Raw genomic sequence first — 18,085 nt, forward strand, 5'->3', positions numbered from 1 at the left:
TCACATCTAGATAGACCTGTGAAGATTAGCCTGTGTCACATCTACACAGAACTGTGAGTTTAGCTTGCGTCAAATCCACACAGAATTGTGAATATTAGTTTGTGTCACACCCAGACAGAATTGTGAATATTAGCTTGCAACACATCCAGACCGAATTGTGAATATTAGCTTGTGTCACATCTAGACAGAACTGTGAAGATTAGCCTGTGTCACATCTAGACAGAATTGTGAATATTAGCTTGCGCCTCATCTATACAATACTGTGAAGATTAGCTTGCGTCACATCTAGAGAGAACTGAGCATTAGCTTGCGTCACATCCAGACCAAACTGTGAAGATTAGCTTGTGTCACATGTGAAGATTAGCTTGCATCACATCCAAACAGAACTGTGACTATTAGTTTGTGTCACATCCAGACAGAATTGTGAATATTAGTTTGCATCACATCCAGATAGAACTGTGAAGATTAGCTGGTGTCACATGTGAACATTAGCTTGCATCACATCCAAATAGAACTGTGACTATTAGTTTGCGTCACATCCAGACAGAATTGTGAATATTAGTTTGTGTCACATCCAGAAAGAATTGTGAATATTAGCTTGCATCAAATCTAGACAGAACTGAGAAGATTAGCCTGTGTCACATCTAGGCAGAATTGTGAATGCTAGCTTGTGTGACATCCAGACAGAACTGTGAATATTAGCTTGCACCTCATCTAGACATACTGTGAAGATTAGCTTTTGTCCCATCTAGACAGAACTGTGAAGAATACCATGTGTCACATCTAGATAGAACTCTATTAGCTTGCGTCACATCCAGAGAGAATTGTGACTATTAGTTTGTGTCACATCCAGACAGAATTGTGAATATTAGTTTGCGTCACATCCAGACAGAATTGTGAAGATTAGCTTGTGTCACATGTGAACATTAGCTTGCATCACATCCAGACAGAACTATGACTATTAGTTTGTGTCACATCCAGACAAAATTGTGAATATTAGCTTGTGTCACATCCTGACAGAATTGTGAATATTAGCTTGTGTCACATCCAGAAAGAATCGTGAATATTAGCTTGCATCACATCTAGACAGAACTGTGATTAGCCTGTGTCACATCTAGACAGAATTGTGAATACTAGCTCTTGCGACATCCAGACATAACTGTGAATATTAGCTTGCACCTCATCTAGACATACTGTGAAGATTAGCTTGTGTCCCATCTAGACAGAACTGTGAAGAGTACCATGTGTCACATCTAGATAGAACTGTATTAGCTTGCGTCACATCCAGACAGAATTGTGACTATTAGTTTGTGTCACATCCAGACAGAATTGTGAATATTAGTTTGCGTCACATCCAGACAGAAGTGTGAATATTAGCTTGCGTCACATCCAGACAAAATTGTGAATATTAGCTTGCATCACATCAGATAGAACTGGTGAATATTAGCTTGTGTCACATATAGACAGAACTGTGAAGATTAGTCTGCAGCACATCTAGACAGATTTGTGAATATTAGCTTGCGTCACATCTAGATGGAATTGTAAGTTTCCTTATGCGTCCCATTTAGATAATGATGCCACTAACTAACCCTACTAATAAAACATCTCACCCCCTATACCTCTCAAACTCAGAACTAAACCCAACCATACCTCTAAAGCACAACAAAGCGCACACACTTCACTACACCGCAACAGCAAATCAAACCACACATAGCCTCGCACAACAGCACATGAAGGCTACCAACCGAAAAACACACCTAATCTCGGCGAACGCTGTAAACAGAACTAAAGCTGCCAACAGCACATCACAGCTCTCTTGCTTTTTCTCCCACTCCGTCCTACTAATTTACCCTACCCTCTTGCTTTTCAGATCCGCTAGAGCGCCAGGGGACCACACCTGTGGTGACAGTGCACGGTATAAATATCCTTTAACATAACATAACATAACATAACAAGTAATGTGTATGTTTACCATTCATAGGAAATGGCTATGATGAACACAACATTTTGTTTTCTATTTATACAGACTAGGAAGTCACATGAACCATCTGTAGCAAGTTCATTTTAGCACTGCAACCACCAATGTGTAATAACTCATCGACAAACACCCATTGATAATAGGAACGCAACCAAGGTCCATTAATGATAGGGTTTAAAGACATTCATGATGTAACTATGATATACTGTGGATAGGTCTCAAACAGTAAATGATTCATTACTGAGAAGGCTTAAAGAAAACATTAATGTGACTATGATCTAGGATACTAGGACTCAACCCAAGTTATGAGGTGGCCAGAATCCATTAACCGAAGGACTCAAAACCAACTATCATGTCATTTTTAAAATGTCTGTCAGAAAACCATGTTATGAATAGTATCCATTGGTAAAAAAACAAACGCTAATATGATGTTACCCGAAACCATTAGCAATAAAGTGATCTGCTTGTGATAGGAATCACCCCGCCTTTATGTGACCAATGTTTAATAAGAAAGGGTGAAACACCAATCCTGCTGTCATCAAGATCCATGATGTGATCAGGATTCCTTATTGCCAGGACTCAGACATCCAGGATTTGACTAGGCTTCATCAGTGGTAGGGCTCAAAGACAGTCATGATGTGACATGGAGCCTTCATGCTAGCACTCAAACATGTTTACATTATGATCATAACCTATTGGGGATGGGACTCAACCCGATCTATGGTATGCTCAGGTGTCTGTCATAAAAAGGGCTCAAAGAGATCCATCACGTGAACAGGATGCATCATGCCATAGAAACCACAATGTGACCAGGGTCCATTAATGAATTGGACTCAAGGCCAACGAAGGAGTGATCAGAACCGTTTGATGATTGGACTATCACCCAACAATTATGTGACCATGTTCAATTAACAGTAGGACTCATCACTACCAAATGAGAGACCATAATCTATTGGTGATTCTATTGGTGATAGGACTTAACAATTGCCAAGTGAAGAAAGCACCTGGATCCATTACAAATAGAAACGAACTTGACAGCAAGGTCTAAGCGGATAATATACTATGACCCGTCTATGGAGATGTAGTCTTTCTAGTTAGCCGGGTCTGTGGCACAGTGGACTAATGCATCGACTACAGGGGACTATGTTTGACAAGATGGTCACAGGTTCAAAACCTGGCAGGTCCACTCAGCCCTTCATCCTTCCGAGGTAGATAAAATGAGTATCACTACGTTGGGTAACAATAAACATCTGTTATCTGTCAATAGCACCAAGATGCCCCTCTGGTGGTGAACGTTTGCTCTACCTGTTATGTTATGTAGCACTGAATCATTATATCAAGTATCCCAACAAAACCAAATCTGCTGTTACTTACTCTTTTAGATTTGACCAATAAGCAAGCCAGAGACTTCTTACTCATACTGCTGCAGGGGGTTAAACAAGAAACAAATGCTACACAATTTGGGGATTCCACCTCACACATTGGACTACATGCAATAAATAGAGTGTATCTCGCACATCTCAGGGCCAAGTCTCAGCGTATTGCACGTTGCAGGGCGCACTGCATATTCTCAGGGCACTGTACTTCTTATTGCAGTGCTGACTCAAGAAAGTGTATGTCACTGTAGATTCTCAGTATACTGTACTATAGACATTACACTGCAGGGTCTCGGGCAAGTCCCTCACTATAGCGCAGTGAGTGATATAAGTGTTTCCCAGAGTTGAAAGTGTATGGTTTTTGCCAGAACACGGGATAAATGTTCTTGAACGCTCTACCTTATGTGTCAATGTTTATTGTCTCAGGCTGAATCAATGAGGAAACATTTTCCTTTGAGGTAATGAATGCCATGAATGCCATGCCATGAATGCCATGCATCTTACCTGTCTGTGAGTTGACCATGTCACTCTTTTCATGGGGACAGATTGTGCTTTTGCTTGGAGGCCATGGGTCTCAATACCATCTTACAGGGAATGTTCTCCTCAATCCATCCTGCCATAGTTTGTGCTCTGCAGAATCCTTCCTGTATTGCTCCCTGTAAGGACAGATAGAGATACAAACACTGTGAATGTGTGTTAGTTATCCCTTACTCACCACTGCTCCACTGATTTTAGAAAGGTACACACTGTGTACTGTTATGGTAGTGTTCATCACAAGACTGAGTTGGGTAAAAATTGTGGCAAGCAATATTTTCAGACGCTAAGGCGCACCGGAACTCCTATATTCTGGACTGCTGGGTTGATGAAGTCCTGCAATCTTGGACACTGTTGTTCTGTAACAATACAACTAATGCCTTGATTTCTTACTGGAACTCTTAATTACATCGTGTCCACTTATTCCCTGACACAATCCTCACTTCACAAGGATGTATCTGAGACACAGACAACCCCACTTCTCCTTCAAAATGTTATTACTGTTCAATCATCTTCCACTAGCCTAAGGAATGTATGAGAGGGCCTGTTCAATGTAAGCAGACAGTACCAATATTGCCCAAAGACAAAGAAAGCAGGAGGGAGGCAACACACCCTGTGATGTGGAAGAGTAGCACTCAGTGAAATTAAGATTGCCTGTAAGTATTTAAGGCATTCCATCTTTCTCATCACAGTCCCCTCTATGAGTCATCAACCAACACTACTCAGATTAGGCAATGTGTCATAGATAACAACCTTGACACTTGCAAGGTTAACAGATCCAACAGATAGTAATCCAATCTTCTGGAAACATACAACCCAATAATGCTGGAAAACAATATAGACGGCTCCAACGCAACTGGCATGCATGAGAAAAAAGTAGCTGGCAAAGAAAATAGAAATACCTCCAGCTGCCTGAACAAAGTAAAGCACAGTAGATCATGAGTATTAGTGTAGACATCTATGGAAGTAGAGGTCAAAGTCTGACCGGATAAGAATCCTAAAAGAAGCAACTGGGCTGGAAGCTTCAGCTTCATACTTTTGACATGCTTGGCTGTCCAACTGCTACAAAAGTGTGGGAATATACGTCCACGATTTCCTATGCTCCACAAGCTATGATATGCTTGTAAAAGAGCAGAATACTCTGCATTTACTCCATCGATGTCTCTGGAAACTTTGGAGCACCTGGACCTTCTGGTGCCAGACTTGGAGGGGAGTTTGGTGTCCCTCTGAGAAGAGACCCCTCCTCTCCATTGGTTCAATGGTCAGCACTGATGAGGATTTCCCTGCCTCCCACAGACCGGTGGCTCACAAGAGGCCCTTCATTGCTTCTGGCATAGGTGGCTTCAAAGGTTTGAGTGCCTTTGTAGCTCCTTCAGGCCCTCAGCCGTCTCAGGCCTCAGCTGTCTCAGCCCCCAGCGGAAGACTGCTTTTTGACAATGTTTTAAGCAATTACGCAGTCCTTAGCAATGAAAGGGAAATCATCTGAGAAATGCTATTTCAGCCTCCACTGCCGAGGTATGGCGCCCAATCAGAGCCTAGTCTCTGCAAGGCTCGACAGCTAATCCAACCTCAACTTTTGCTGTCGTCTTTCTTGGTGCCTTACCTCCAATGTCAGCACCTCCGGTGCAGGCTGCACTCACCCTGCTGTTCTCTCCGGCTCACTGTTCGAACGACCCCGCCCCCACCAACAGCTCCAGTTTACCAAGCGGATATGGATGATGTTGCTAAGAGCCCAGAGAAGAGCTTCTCTCATCAGCTGGAACCAACCACGAGAGGGTCAGAGGTCTTCTAAAGTTCCTGGACATACCATCTCGAAGACTCTGTCGAGGGAACTGGGGGTTCTGTCAGTAGTGCTGGCTACTAGGAGCCACGAGTTTACAGGGTTCCTTAAGCAAAGAGATGTAGTGGCAGAAGGACAGAAACTATGGCAAAAGCCAAACACAGGCCTTTGCCATCCAAGATGGTGTATCTGGCTTCACGTCCCCAGACTCTCTCCTCAGTAGTTGTGTCAGTGTTAGAAAAGATTTCTCTTGAATCACCTTTTCCTCCATGGTCTATGGAACCCCCCAAACTTTTTGCATTGGTTTCGGTATGCTAACATGTCCTTTTGCAGTGGAGAACAGCCTTCAGCTGCACTCCACTACGCTTTAGCTCATTGTTATGTGAAACAGACACGTCCTTCAGGCTGTCAGTACTGAGAAACGTGTTTCTCTTAGTCTTTCGACTGTTTTGCCACTTGTTAACATTTTATCACTGTGCAAAGTACCTTGCAGTACCACAATGGGCTATTGTTTTTATGGCCCCCAGACATCCTCTAAGGAATTTCTGGTGATTGTACAATGTGCCTTGGAACAGGCTGGTGGCAGCAGTAGCTTTTTCATTCATTTGTATGACTTTTTACTGAGTCTTACCGTGTTTGCTGCATCTGGCTCCAGACGGTGCCTAGTGTCTATTTCTTTGGCCATTTTGTCCCTTGGCCTTCCCTCTGCCCTTCCAGGGCCAGGATTTCCTTGTTGCGCATGCAGTTGCCCGCAAAAGCTGCTTCTTTCATCTTTCATGGGAAACTGCGGGTCACATGTGTAGGCACTCAGGAAGTGGGCTGGAACTGTCTGGTGATTGGACCACTGCTGGTTTGCATGCATGGAGCAGATCTTGCCATTGGTGGGCTGAGTGTGAGCACTCACCTGATTGTGGACAAGAGAGGGCGATCCTGCATTCATTCCAGCAGATCAGCAACAGGTCAAAGTCAACCTGCAGAAGAAACAAAGTATCCTGAGGTGCCGAGCAGAACAAAGGATGATCCTGAGACACACTGAAGAGGGCTGGCACCCGAATCCCGTTGTTGTCCCGGTGGAGCCAAGCTTTGTGCTTGATCTCAGAAGACCTGTGAAGGTGCTTTGAACGCTTGGAGTGGTGGGACAAATCACTCTCGACATCGCCTGGTAACCCTGCAAGTGAGCTTGTTCAGAAGTGTCCCTGGGGCATCCAGTGAACTGTCCAGCTCAATCATTGGTTGCCACGCAGGAACATCACCATTTTGAGTTTCAACCTGAGACTTTGAGGAATCCCAGCACCTATGGGGTGCAAGATAGGAGGCTGGGTCATACCACAAGAATTGGGTGCCCCTGCGTCACTGTGCGACAAAGATGGTCACTGAAGGTGGTATTTCCATGTTCCTTCCAGTGTCCTGAGACCTGCTGTATCAGTGTTTTCTTCGTTCTTCATCCGAATCAAGAGTTACCGCTCCTGTCCTATACCAGACCTGTATTTGCATCCACAGCGCCTGTGCATCTGGAAGCCGAACCGAGGGTAGGGAATCGTACCTCCGATAACCACTTCTAGAACTGCCAAATCTGGACACAAACCAAGCTAAGGGCAGTGAGTAGTAAAGTAACTTACAGGTGTCCTTTTGTTCCTCCAAACGCATTTACTCATTAAAGGTTATTTTCGCCTTCCCTTTTGGCCTGGGTAGTATTGACTCCCTAAAGCCCTCAGAAAGCCGGGAACAGCTTTGTTCATTTTAGCAGATCCTCACCTGACTCTTGGAATCTGTTTCACTGCTTCAGAATTCTTCCCATAACTTTTTCCTTCTCCTTAAAAAGTACTTTGAGAACTTTATGCATGACTGTGCGCTTTTATGTGCACATTGAACATTGAGCATAAGGCTCCATTCATTTTAGGGCTGGGCTCATAAAGTTAGGGTTGCCATCTCTGAAGACTGTTGGTGCTATATAATTATTCATACTTTTCCTTTGCAGGTATTGGTGGAGTTATTAACTTTCTCGCACTGAATTCAGTGAATGTATATATATTACAGAGTGTTGCTTGTGTGGTGTTTTACTATTGCATTTATATATTCATTTGTGTTTTTATTGGCCCTATAATAAACAGTATATTTTCGTATACTAGTGTCTAATTGTTATTCTTGGTGGTTCACTGTGTGTGCTCATTGAAGACCCCTTGTCACCCTCACTCCTCCTGAAATGTAGCCTTGACTGCTCTCCAAGCTACAGTGAATTGGTCTGGCTATCTTCCCAGAGGTGCTCCACTGTTCATCTAACAAGGGTGGCCTCCTAAACATCTGTTCACCAGGCCAGAGTTTAGAAATCCATTTTAACAGTCAAAGGTGTGGGCAAAAGAGTTTATCAGAACACACCCCTCCACCTGAGACAGATGAATGAAGACGTCCAGCTAGCAGCTCAAACCAAATGCTCTGGTAAGAGCTAATCGAATTTTAGCAATTCCTGCACCAAGACAAGAATGAATTCTTCTCTGCCGGGTTAGCAGAAATGCACCAGGTAGTGCAAGATCTCATGCAGTCTGCCTTTGACCACAAAGACATGGCTGACAGAGTTAGGGTAATCCGGGTGGATGCGTGGCACCAAGCATACATGAGCACAACCAAATTCTACCACGAAGCAAAGGAGAAGATTCTGGACTTTCCATACAATTGGTTTGACTTGTTCAACTTAACATTCTAGAAGCTAAAGAGTAACAAAGGCAGTACACAGGCTGCCAAATCTCTTGCATTGGTCACTAAGACTCAGCAGAATCCCTTTCTCACCTCCCAAGAGAAGCAGAGATCAAATTTCTTCCAATTTCTTCTTGCATTTTAAAGGGTTTATTGAGGAATAAAAGTACCCAAAGTAATCCAAAAGTAATCTGATTTGACCAGATATTTAATTTAGAAATTGTAGACATTTACTGACTGCAAAAGATAGGATTGTGTTGCAGTAGAAAGTGTTGGCAAATTTGTAAGAAAAAGTCACTTTTAAGCATGAGTGCTGTAGAAATGGAACAGGCCAGACAGCATCTCCTCTTAAAGTTGTTAATTTGGGGTGAATGGGCAGAGATGGATGCTGGCACCTGGTACGCCAGAATTATTCAGAAAGTTGCAGTGGTAACCACTGATATTTGGCTGGATAGGGATCTGTTACACAAAAAGTTAGAAAATGTCTACATGGCCCAAATTATTAAGGAAGAGCAGATTCAAATGACACAGCTCACAGCTTATTTATACTTTCATTTGGAGTTAGCTGAAGAGCGATGGCATAATAAAGAAGCCAGGTTGCTGGATAAAATTGGGGACCTAGAAGAGACCAATAAATCATTACAGAAATTAGAAGAACAATTACATAACAGTCAAATTACAGAGCTAAAATATGAAGGGTGCATTCAACAACTCAAAGATGAGATAGAAACCCATTTGCAGTCCAGCGCTGAACTGGGAATGCAACTCTCAGCACAGCATGATGCACATAGGCAATGTATAGAGGATGTGAGCACACTCTGAGCAAAGACAAATGTTCAAACTGCTTACAGTAGGATGTTGTTAGATGAAATTGTAGCTTTTAAACAAACCATAAATGAACTGAAAGCTGTTAAAAGACAGCTGATTATAAAATGGATTGATTCCCAAGGCAAATTTGATCAGATGCACCAAGACATAGGCAGTTTGAAAAAGCTAAATAGGCAACTGATGAAGGAAAAATATCTCTTGAACCAGGAGGTAAATCAGTTGAAGATATGAGTAGGAAAGTATCAGTCGGGTTCTCAAGAACTGACCAAAATGAAGGAACAACATGCACAACTTTCAGAGCGGTTGAGGCAAGCAAAAAATGACTCAGTACCGACAGTGCATTGCCAAAACGCTGAGGAACAGGAAATTAACATCTTAAAAGAAAAGCACGCAGAATATGCGCATATCACACAAACTTCTCTGAAAGAATATGAGGCACTTCAGGATGAAGCACAGAAAATAAAAGACTGACTAGTGGCCCAGGGCAGTGTGCTTTATGCTAGCCAGGCTTTGGTGTCGGAATTAAAAAGTAAACTCTCTGAATGTATCCAAGAAAGTAGGACTAAAAGAGACAAAAGCGAAAGATTCATGAATTAAATACAAAAATACAAAAAGGCTATGAGGTACCCTGACCAATCAGTATATGGAACCTTCTGATGAAAAAGAGATGCCCCTCTAAGTAGGTACCTTGGCCCAACTATCCGCAATCTCCCATGTGCAAACTGGAACAGACCATATGTCTACCACTTACCAAGAAAAGGGAAACGTGGCAGCTGTGCTTCTCTAGGCTTAGGCAAACTAACCCAGAAGGCCAGTATTTGTCTGATATAAATGAGTATTCATTTCAATCAAACAGAAGGGAAGTTGGTCGGAACAGTGTGTCCTGGGAGACCAAATATATTGGGAATATTTCTGATCAGGAAGATTCTTACGATGAAAGGATCAGGGAGTTGGATTTTCAGAAAATGAAACCACAAAAAGACCATCTAGCCTGCTTTGCTGAGAGACAGGAAACAAAATGTCATCCTAAGAAGGGCATTCTCAAAAACTCCCTACATTAAGGTGCGGGAAGGGGGGGTTCCCAGCTTACCTGGAAGGAGGGAGATTACACTCTTAAGTCCATCTGAGGAAGAGACTGAATACCATTCTGCCCCAAAAGGTGATTACAGGGGATATGACCCTCAGAGTGCACAGCAGTCCAGGAGAGAAGAATCCAGGCACTGTGATTCTGGGAGATCTTACAGATCTCATAGAGATAGAGAGCACCTAGAGGACAGGAAATGGAGTTCCAAGAGCAACTCTAAGTCATATGGAGAAGGGACTCAAGTGCAAATGCGCAAAAAGACAGCCAAACAAAGAAAGGGTTTTGTAAAACAATCAGGCAAATCAAAGCCATAAAGAGGTTTCTACCCCATATCACAAGAATGCAAAGTATTCGGTATGGGAGCACTTAGAACTTTTTGAACAAATGATGACATCATTTGAGAATAATAATTACATAAATTGTATTGAATTTGTAAAATTAACATTTTCCCCAGAATACTCAAGTTACTTTGCTGGACTGGAGGATCAAAGTCATTCAAGATGGACGACCTAGAAGGCGACTATTTTGAAACACTTTTCCACCCACAGGAACCCACAAGAGGCCCATAAGGCTTCTTTTAACCTGCAGTGTGGGGAAGATCAGGTGCCTAGAGAGTTTGTTTAGGAATTAAAACATACATTTGCGCAGACTTCCATGCGAGTGAATGTAAACAGTAGGGAATTTGTAACCACTTATTTCCATGTGCTTCGCAAGGCGGTAAGCCATGGCGCTATTAGCGCCATGGCTGCCGCCGGTACCTTACCGGGTCCGCCTTGGTGGATGAAGGAATTAGCGCCATATTCCAAGGTGTGTGGGGGCGCTAATTCCGCCATCCACCATTGCCCCTTCACCATTGCCAGTCAGCCTCATAGGGCTCCATGTTAATGGTGAAGGTGCTAATTACGGTACCGCAAATTGCGGTACCGTAATTAGCACCAAGGTCCCTTTGCGGGTCCCGTACTTAACGCCTGTTAAGGCGTTAAGGGAGGACTCGCAAAGGGACCTCGTAGTAAGGCGGTAAGGGTTTACCAGCACCGGTGCCCTTACCGGTACCGGTAAACCCTTACGGCCTTCCGTGTAATGAGGCCCAATGACTCAATTGGCACATGACTTCCATGAGCACAGGACAATGGATTGGGTCATAGAGCAAGCCACAAGGATTTATGAGATTCAGAAACCCACTGAGAATAAGAGTAACCCCAAAACGACCAAACCATCTACCACGCCTGCCACTGCGAAGGCACCAGAGGTAAAAACTGCCCTTCCGTTGGCCTGGAGACAGGGAGCCCTAAAAATACCCCTCCTGCTAACAAGCAGAATGAAAGGCAGAGGGGACCCTCCACCCCGGTTCAATCGAATGGCAGTCCTGTAAAACTGCCCTTCCTTTGGCTTGGAGACAGGGAGCCCTAAAAAAACCCCTCCTGCTAACAAGCAGAATGAAAGGCAGAGGAGACCCTCCACCCCGGTTCAATCGAATGGTAGACAGGCAGTACTTCAGAATAATGACCCCTCTGACCCACCTATGTAAGTTCCCGGTACAAGGGTACTAGACCAATCCTGGGGTATGTGTACACTCCTCTGGCACAAAGGAGTGGGGGAAATCAGATAAATTCTGCCCGGGAAACTTCCCTCCAAATTTCCCACAGGAGAGAATCAATACTCCACCTCCCAAATTGCATTTTTTCAACAGGTACCCTCCAAATCAGAATTTCCAAACTAATTATCCTCCTTCCCCTCGTTTCTACAACAGTACATCCATGAACCCAGGAGAAGGAAGAATTAGGACTGAAAATAATGGGGAACATTTCCAATACCCAAGCTACTCCTCCAGAAGGGACAGTCACTCTTTTAGGGGGCAGCAGAGGTATTAACAGTGGCCTCTGTACAACGCACCAGAAAAAGGTACCCAGCTGGAACGACAAGTGCAGCAGTTGACTGATGATGTGGGGTGCATGCTGAGGGCTCAGTTGAGCCCTCAACCTAACCCGGCTCCTAGGACACCCCAACACTAGGGTCTGATGCCCCAGGGGGAAAGGACTGAAGGAAATGTCTGACAAACCACAGGTTCCTGAGGAGGGGGCCTAGGTGGAGGGGAGATGCCATGCCCTAAAGGAAGCTTCCTTTCTCACCCAAACAGAATCCCTAAAAGCCTCTCAGCCTGAAAGCGTCTCTTCTACACCCGAAACGTTAGAATCCAAAGAGCAAAGGGTAAGTAGGAGAGGGCAAAGAAGAAACCACTTTGTGTAGGAACTCCAGATTATCCCCTTTGAAAGAGAAGAAACCCTGGAGGATTCAGGTGCACAGACCTTCTGTTTCAAAAACAGGGGGATCCCTCTCATAGAAAAATGGGTATCAAAAGACACTGAGTGGGACAGGGTAAGTATGGAGATCCACCCAGAACAAGAAACACTTTAACCCCGATAGGGCGAGCCAGACAGAAATAAAACACAGAGGGTGTTCTTTCTACAAACAGGTTCTGAGAACTGTCACCAGGTAAAGGTGGACAGCCAAGTAGCTGGGGAAAAGGAGGATTCCCAAACCACTCCCATTGTGATTTGTAAAGATTTATTTGCAGATTCCCAAACTCAGACACAGAAAATTGCCCAAGATAGCACAGTGTTAGAGTTCAATATAAAGGAAATGGCCACCGGGCTGTCAAATAACTCACACTTTCTTTCCACCTTGGAGGAGAAAGAAGGCCGATATTTTATGCACCGGTCAAGGTGCAGGGTAAGTGCGGATTATCAGCTCTGGTGGATACTGGATCCCAAGCCACCCTCCTGTCCAAAAGGGCATTTGACCAACTAAACTCAGGACGGGGAGAGGGCCACCAAATTCCCCTCAGACCAATTCCCCAACAACTCCCAACATTTTGACAGGAATTATATTTCTGTCGAAGGGACTGCAGATCTGGAAATAAAAATTGGGCGACACCGACTAAGACATCTGGTGATAGTCGTGACTCCCGAGGGCACACCTTGTTTACTGGGGAATGGTCTCCTGAGGAGATTATCACCTCCGATCAACTGTGCAAACAAGGTCCTCTGGACTCAGACTAACTGCCCTATAAAGCCATTACTAGTGCAGTGATGATATTACATAAAGTCACGTAGCGGATGCATGATGGCCTTGAAATGTGCTCAAGAGTGCTTGGGTATTGTGGGGCCTGCTAAGCAGATAATTGTATGGGGTCCCCTTCATGCTAAAAGCTGAAGGAAGTTCTGGTAGAGCCGAGCTTTCTGGTTGAGAAATCACAGCCAGGAATAAGATGTATGAAGAATGGGTGCTATGGGACACAAAAAGATAGTTTGCTAGAGGATCTCCCCTACCCTGAGCCATGGCAGACTTATATGGCTCGGGTGGGATGAGTGTTGCCCTTATATGTAATTAATTGGTGAATAAGCCACTGGAATGCAAATTAGCGCATTCAAGTAGAGGAAAGGTTGTAAAATAATGCATGGAAATCTTGCTAGGTCAAGGGATACATTCACATTAAGGACAACACTCTAGGAAAGCAACTGACCATTATAAGGCATGTATTGTGATGAATAACTAGATGTCGTCACTTCTCCCTGGGGTGGGGAGGGTCCTATGAGGCCAAGGAATTGAGGACACTACTCGAGAGTCCTCCTGGGGGTGGTATAATGCAGGAGGATCTCATGGGGAGGGACTCCCCCCTCTAGGGAAAAGGACGATCTTCTAGGGTGCAGCCCTTGTAACATCAGTACACGCCCGGAAACACTCTAACTACTCTTTCCTCGAATAACCTCTTTTGTAGAGAGTAAACCTATGTACTCTTATCAGGTGGAGAACAATATGGAACTGAAAGTACTATGATGAAGAAAAGTGTAGTTAATATGAAGATCAAGTGCCATAAAAGTACTGGTACGAAGTGTCCCGCGTCAGTATCAGGAACAAAACAACAAAAGAGTTGAAGGACTTATACAATGAGCTGAATCGGAACCGGCTACATTGCATGAAAATCAAAGAGGGACAAAGATACCTGTCGACTCCAGACGAGACAGGCAGCAGCTGTGGAAACTCACAGGCGCAGGAGTTTTGAAGCCGCTTGCGGGACCAGAGAAGGAGGAGCATAGAGGATGCTGCGCAGCCACTTCAGCCTTTCTTCGCGCCAGAGGAGGCGTCCCGAAAGCCAGAAGGAAGCTGAACCTTGCAAGGAAGTACCGCGCTGACTGGGGAGACGCAGAGAGAAACTCAACGAAGCCAAGCTGCAAAGAGGGAGACCGCGCTGCCTTTGCGGATGCAGCGAGAACCGCTGAGAAGCCGTGCCGCACAGTGGGAAGCCATATGGTAGTCACAGATGCAGAAAGAAGCCGGAAGCAGCAGAGAGGCAACCTCTTGTTCCTGGAAGCCCCGGTGGCGTATTGGCATCCCTATGAAGGTAAAGGGATGTACAAGAGACCCGGAGAGGACTTGGCATTAGATGGGAGGCAGGCGTTTAAGAGTCTCCCTTTGCCTAATGATTAGGACACCCAGATTGGCTCTCATGTGCGTCAGACCTACCTGAAAGCTCCTGTTCTTCGTGTCAATAGATGGGGGAATCTCACTGACCACCAGGGAAGGGTCAAGGACCCATACCCAAAAGGAATAAGAGAGACTAGTCGCAGTAACCCTAACCAAAAGAATAATGTGTCATCTTCCTCATGGCAGTACTTGGCAGGTTAATGAGCCAAGTATGGTGTTCTATGTAAGCCTGTGCGCTTGGTTTATCAATTCTTTTAGGGTTGCCTATTCAATAAATTTGTGTAAACTTGTTGGTTATTCGCAGTATTTTGTAGTTTATTCAGATTTCCAATACATTTTCAAATAAAAGTTCCAATCTTACGTGTTGATATAGTGGTGCCAACAAACTCCGCTAGGAGGCACGTACATGCATGTTGCCCTTACTCTGGCTTTTTCAAGGCACAAGTAAAGCAGTTCATACAACAGTTATATGTTAATTTCTAACATACGTCTTTTTACATACTGTCCGCCTTATCTAAATCACATTCATATTGGATAAACCTTTCTCTCTATGTTTTTGATAGTTTATGATGCTGAGTAGACAAATGTCCTGTGGTTCTAATAAGTAAGATAAGGCTGTCTCGATCACGGGTTAAAGAATTTGGCAATTGCTCATTGCTTTTTACGTTTCGTGGTATCCAGGTTTCTCTGCTACTTGGTTTGGTTTGACTTCTTATCCTGGAAATACTTTATTTACGTGGTTGCGGTTGCCTTCCTGCTACACGTCTTGTTCCTCCTGCGCTGTAGCTGCTTTACACACTGGTCTACTCAGCATCATAAACTATCAAAAACATAGAGAGAAATGTTTATCCAATATGAATGTGAATATTGAAAAAGCCAGAGTAAGGGCGAAACGCATGCACGTGCCTCCTAGCGGAGTTTGTTGGCACCACTATATCAACACGTATGATTGAAACTTTTATATGAATTCGTATTGGAAATCTGAATAAACTACAAAATACTGTGAATAATCGACAAGTTTACACTAATTTATTAAATAGGCAACCCTAATAGAATTGATAAACCAAGCACACAGGCTTACATTGAACACCAAACTTGCAACTACACACCTACTGTGCACACCTATGGTTGGTGGAAACCATTCTCTATGTAGCCGTGCAGCTACTGGCCCCCACAAAGATAAGCAACTAACAACTCAAAAATAAAAAAAAAGGGCGAAGAGCGCACTAACTAATCTACTCACCCTCTGTAGGTTGAGTCTGTGAAGAGAAACCCGGTTCGAGGACCCAAGTCCAGACAAAGATACAAGTCATCTTCCTTGTGGCAGGTTAGTGTACCAGGTTTGCCGAGTCAAAGAAGAAGAACCTGGGTATGGGACCCAACCACAGTTGGAACTTTTATATGGTTTTGTACAGGGGAGACACTGGTGTATCCAGGGGAAGGGAGATAGTCCCCCTGGGTCTAGTGTGATTGACATGTTGTAATGAGAAGCATCTGGAAGAGGGAGTCATCCTCCTGATATCTAGTGGCGGAAGTAAGAACAAGCTTCCAGCCAGGGGAAGGGAGTCATTGCCCCTGGCCTTTGGCTGCAAAGTGTTAAAAGAACCTTTCAATCAGGAGTATGGAGCAATTGCCCCTGACACATCAGTTGCCCAAGAGGAGAAGGGTTGTTAGACTTGTTTCTTTTGTTGGAGGACACTTTCAATCAGGGGAAGGGGGTCATTCGCTCTGGTGAACATTGTTTGAACTTTGCTTTGTTGAGAATACGCTAACAAGTGGAAGTGAGTCATTCCCCCTGTTGAGAACTATTGAGACTCCTGAAGTGAACTGCGATCACAAACCCAGGAGAAGGGATCCATGCTCCTGGGCCACAAACAATTTAGCCTTATCTATTTTAGTTATAATTGGGAGAGACAGAACTAGGGATTTTGAAACAGGACAGTGGACCTTTAAGTTAAACAGACATTCTGACATATCCTTTTTAGTCTTTAATTGAGGCAAGGAAACCCCCTCCTAGAAATATGGACAGGTAGGCCTTTCTCTTTCTTTTCAAAAAGAGTAAATGTTTGTGCCAACCACCATGCGACCTTTGTGTCAGTATCCTTCTTCTGCACTCTTACATTATGCAGAGGCTGGCTGTCACCTTAGGCAGACTTTAAGGTTTTTTTGCACAGCCTAGTTGTGTTAAAGCATTGCTCAAAGGAACAGGAGAGCACACACTCTTCTACGTATATGCTAGGCCAAAACGGCTATGTACTATACACAGAAAAGATGGGAATAATTATGGGCAGTCTTAAATGAGTGTGAATTTTTATCTGTTTCTCCTCTGGGAGCAAGGACCCTGGACCGGGCTGCCTGGAAGTTCTTGAGGCCTGCTACGGGCTGTATGGGGATGGTAATGGTGCTGTGGGAATTTATATTCCTCTTGGGCTGATGCTGGACTCTTCTGGAAGTGAATCTGCATAATCCAGCTTTGCATGCCCTTCTCAAACTGGACTACAGTTACCTTGAACAGTATTTATTCAGACCAAGCGAGATTATGGAGGCTTGCCATGATGGACGAATAGCAACGTTTCTGCTGAAGGGATTGGCAGAGGGATTTTAGCAATCCTTTGAAGGGCCGCAGGCAAAAAAAGTGGGCAACCATTCTCAAGTCAACAAGGGTGCACCTAGCAGGGCTGTGGCAGATGACGGAGAAGAACATGCAGCTAGGTGGGGTCATGGATCATTTCACAGCCCCTTCCTTTGCTAATTGTAAAGAGTCCTTTTCGGGGTTGGTTCCGAAAAAAGAGGAGGGGAGTTCAGGTTGATTTGTCACTTATCTTTCTTAGAGGGGGAGACCGTGAACAATCATTTAAATAAGGATGATTGTTTGGTGGTGCATATCGTATTCGACCAGGCAGTGCAGATGGGCAGAACTGTTGGGTTTGGGTTCAATCCCAGCAAAGATGGACATCAGTCAGCATTCATGCTCTGGTCTGTGCATCCAGACCAGCTGCAGGTTGCTAGGTTTTTTACATAGTGATAATAATGTGTTATTTATATAGTGCCTTAATCCAAAGAGCTTTAAAGAGCACATATTTACATACAATATCACCCAACCGAAATTGGTACTCATTTATCGACCTTGGAAGGATGAAAGGCTGAGTTGGCCTTGCCGGGATTTGAACCTGCGACCTGCAGATTACACTCAGATTGCAGCAGCAAGCGCTCAACCCGCTGAGCTATTTTACCAGCTTGGAACGTCATTTGTATTATGATAAGGGCTTGCCCAAGGTCTGTGCCATTTCATGTCCTGATTTTGAAATGTTCAGTTGGTTAACGTATGG

At 44.2% G+C, this 18,085-nt stretch overlaps 1 protein-coding gene across 1 annotated transcript in view; it reads right to left on the reverse strand.

Moving 5' to 3' along the window:
* Window positions 1-18,085, reverse strand: part of FOXN1 (forkhead box N1) — an 848,919-nt gene that overhangs the window by 818,031 nt on the left and 12,803 nt on the right. Inside the window, exon 2 of the mRNA XM_069615340.1 lies at window positions 3,859-4,010. Within this exon, the coding sequence (XP_069471441.1) occupies window positions 3,859-3,877 (19 nt within the window). The 5' untranslated portion in view covers window positions 3,878-4,010. The remainder of the gene's footprint in view (window positions 1-3,858; window positions 4,011-18,085) is intronic.

This window comes from Ambystoma mexicanum, chromosome 9 (assembly GCF_040938575.1).
Source record: "Ambystoma mexicanum isolate Mex_15411 chromosome 9, UKY_AmexF1_1, whole genome shotgun sequence".
Lineage (NCBI taxonomy): Eukaryota > Metazoa > Chordata > Amphibia > Caudata > Ambystomatidae > Ambystoma > Ambystoma mexicanum.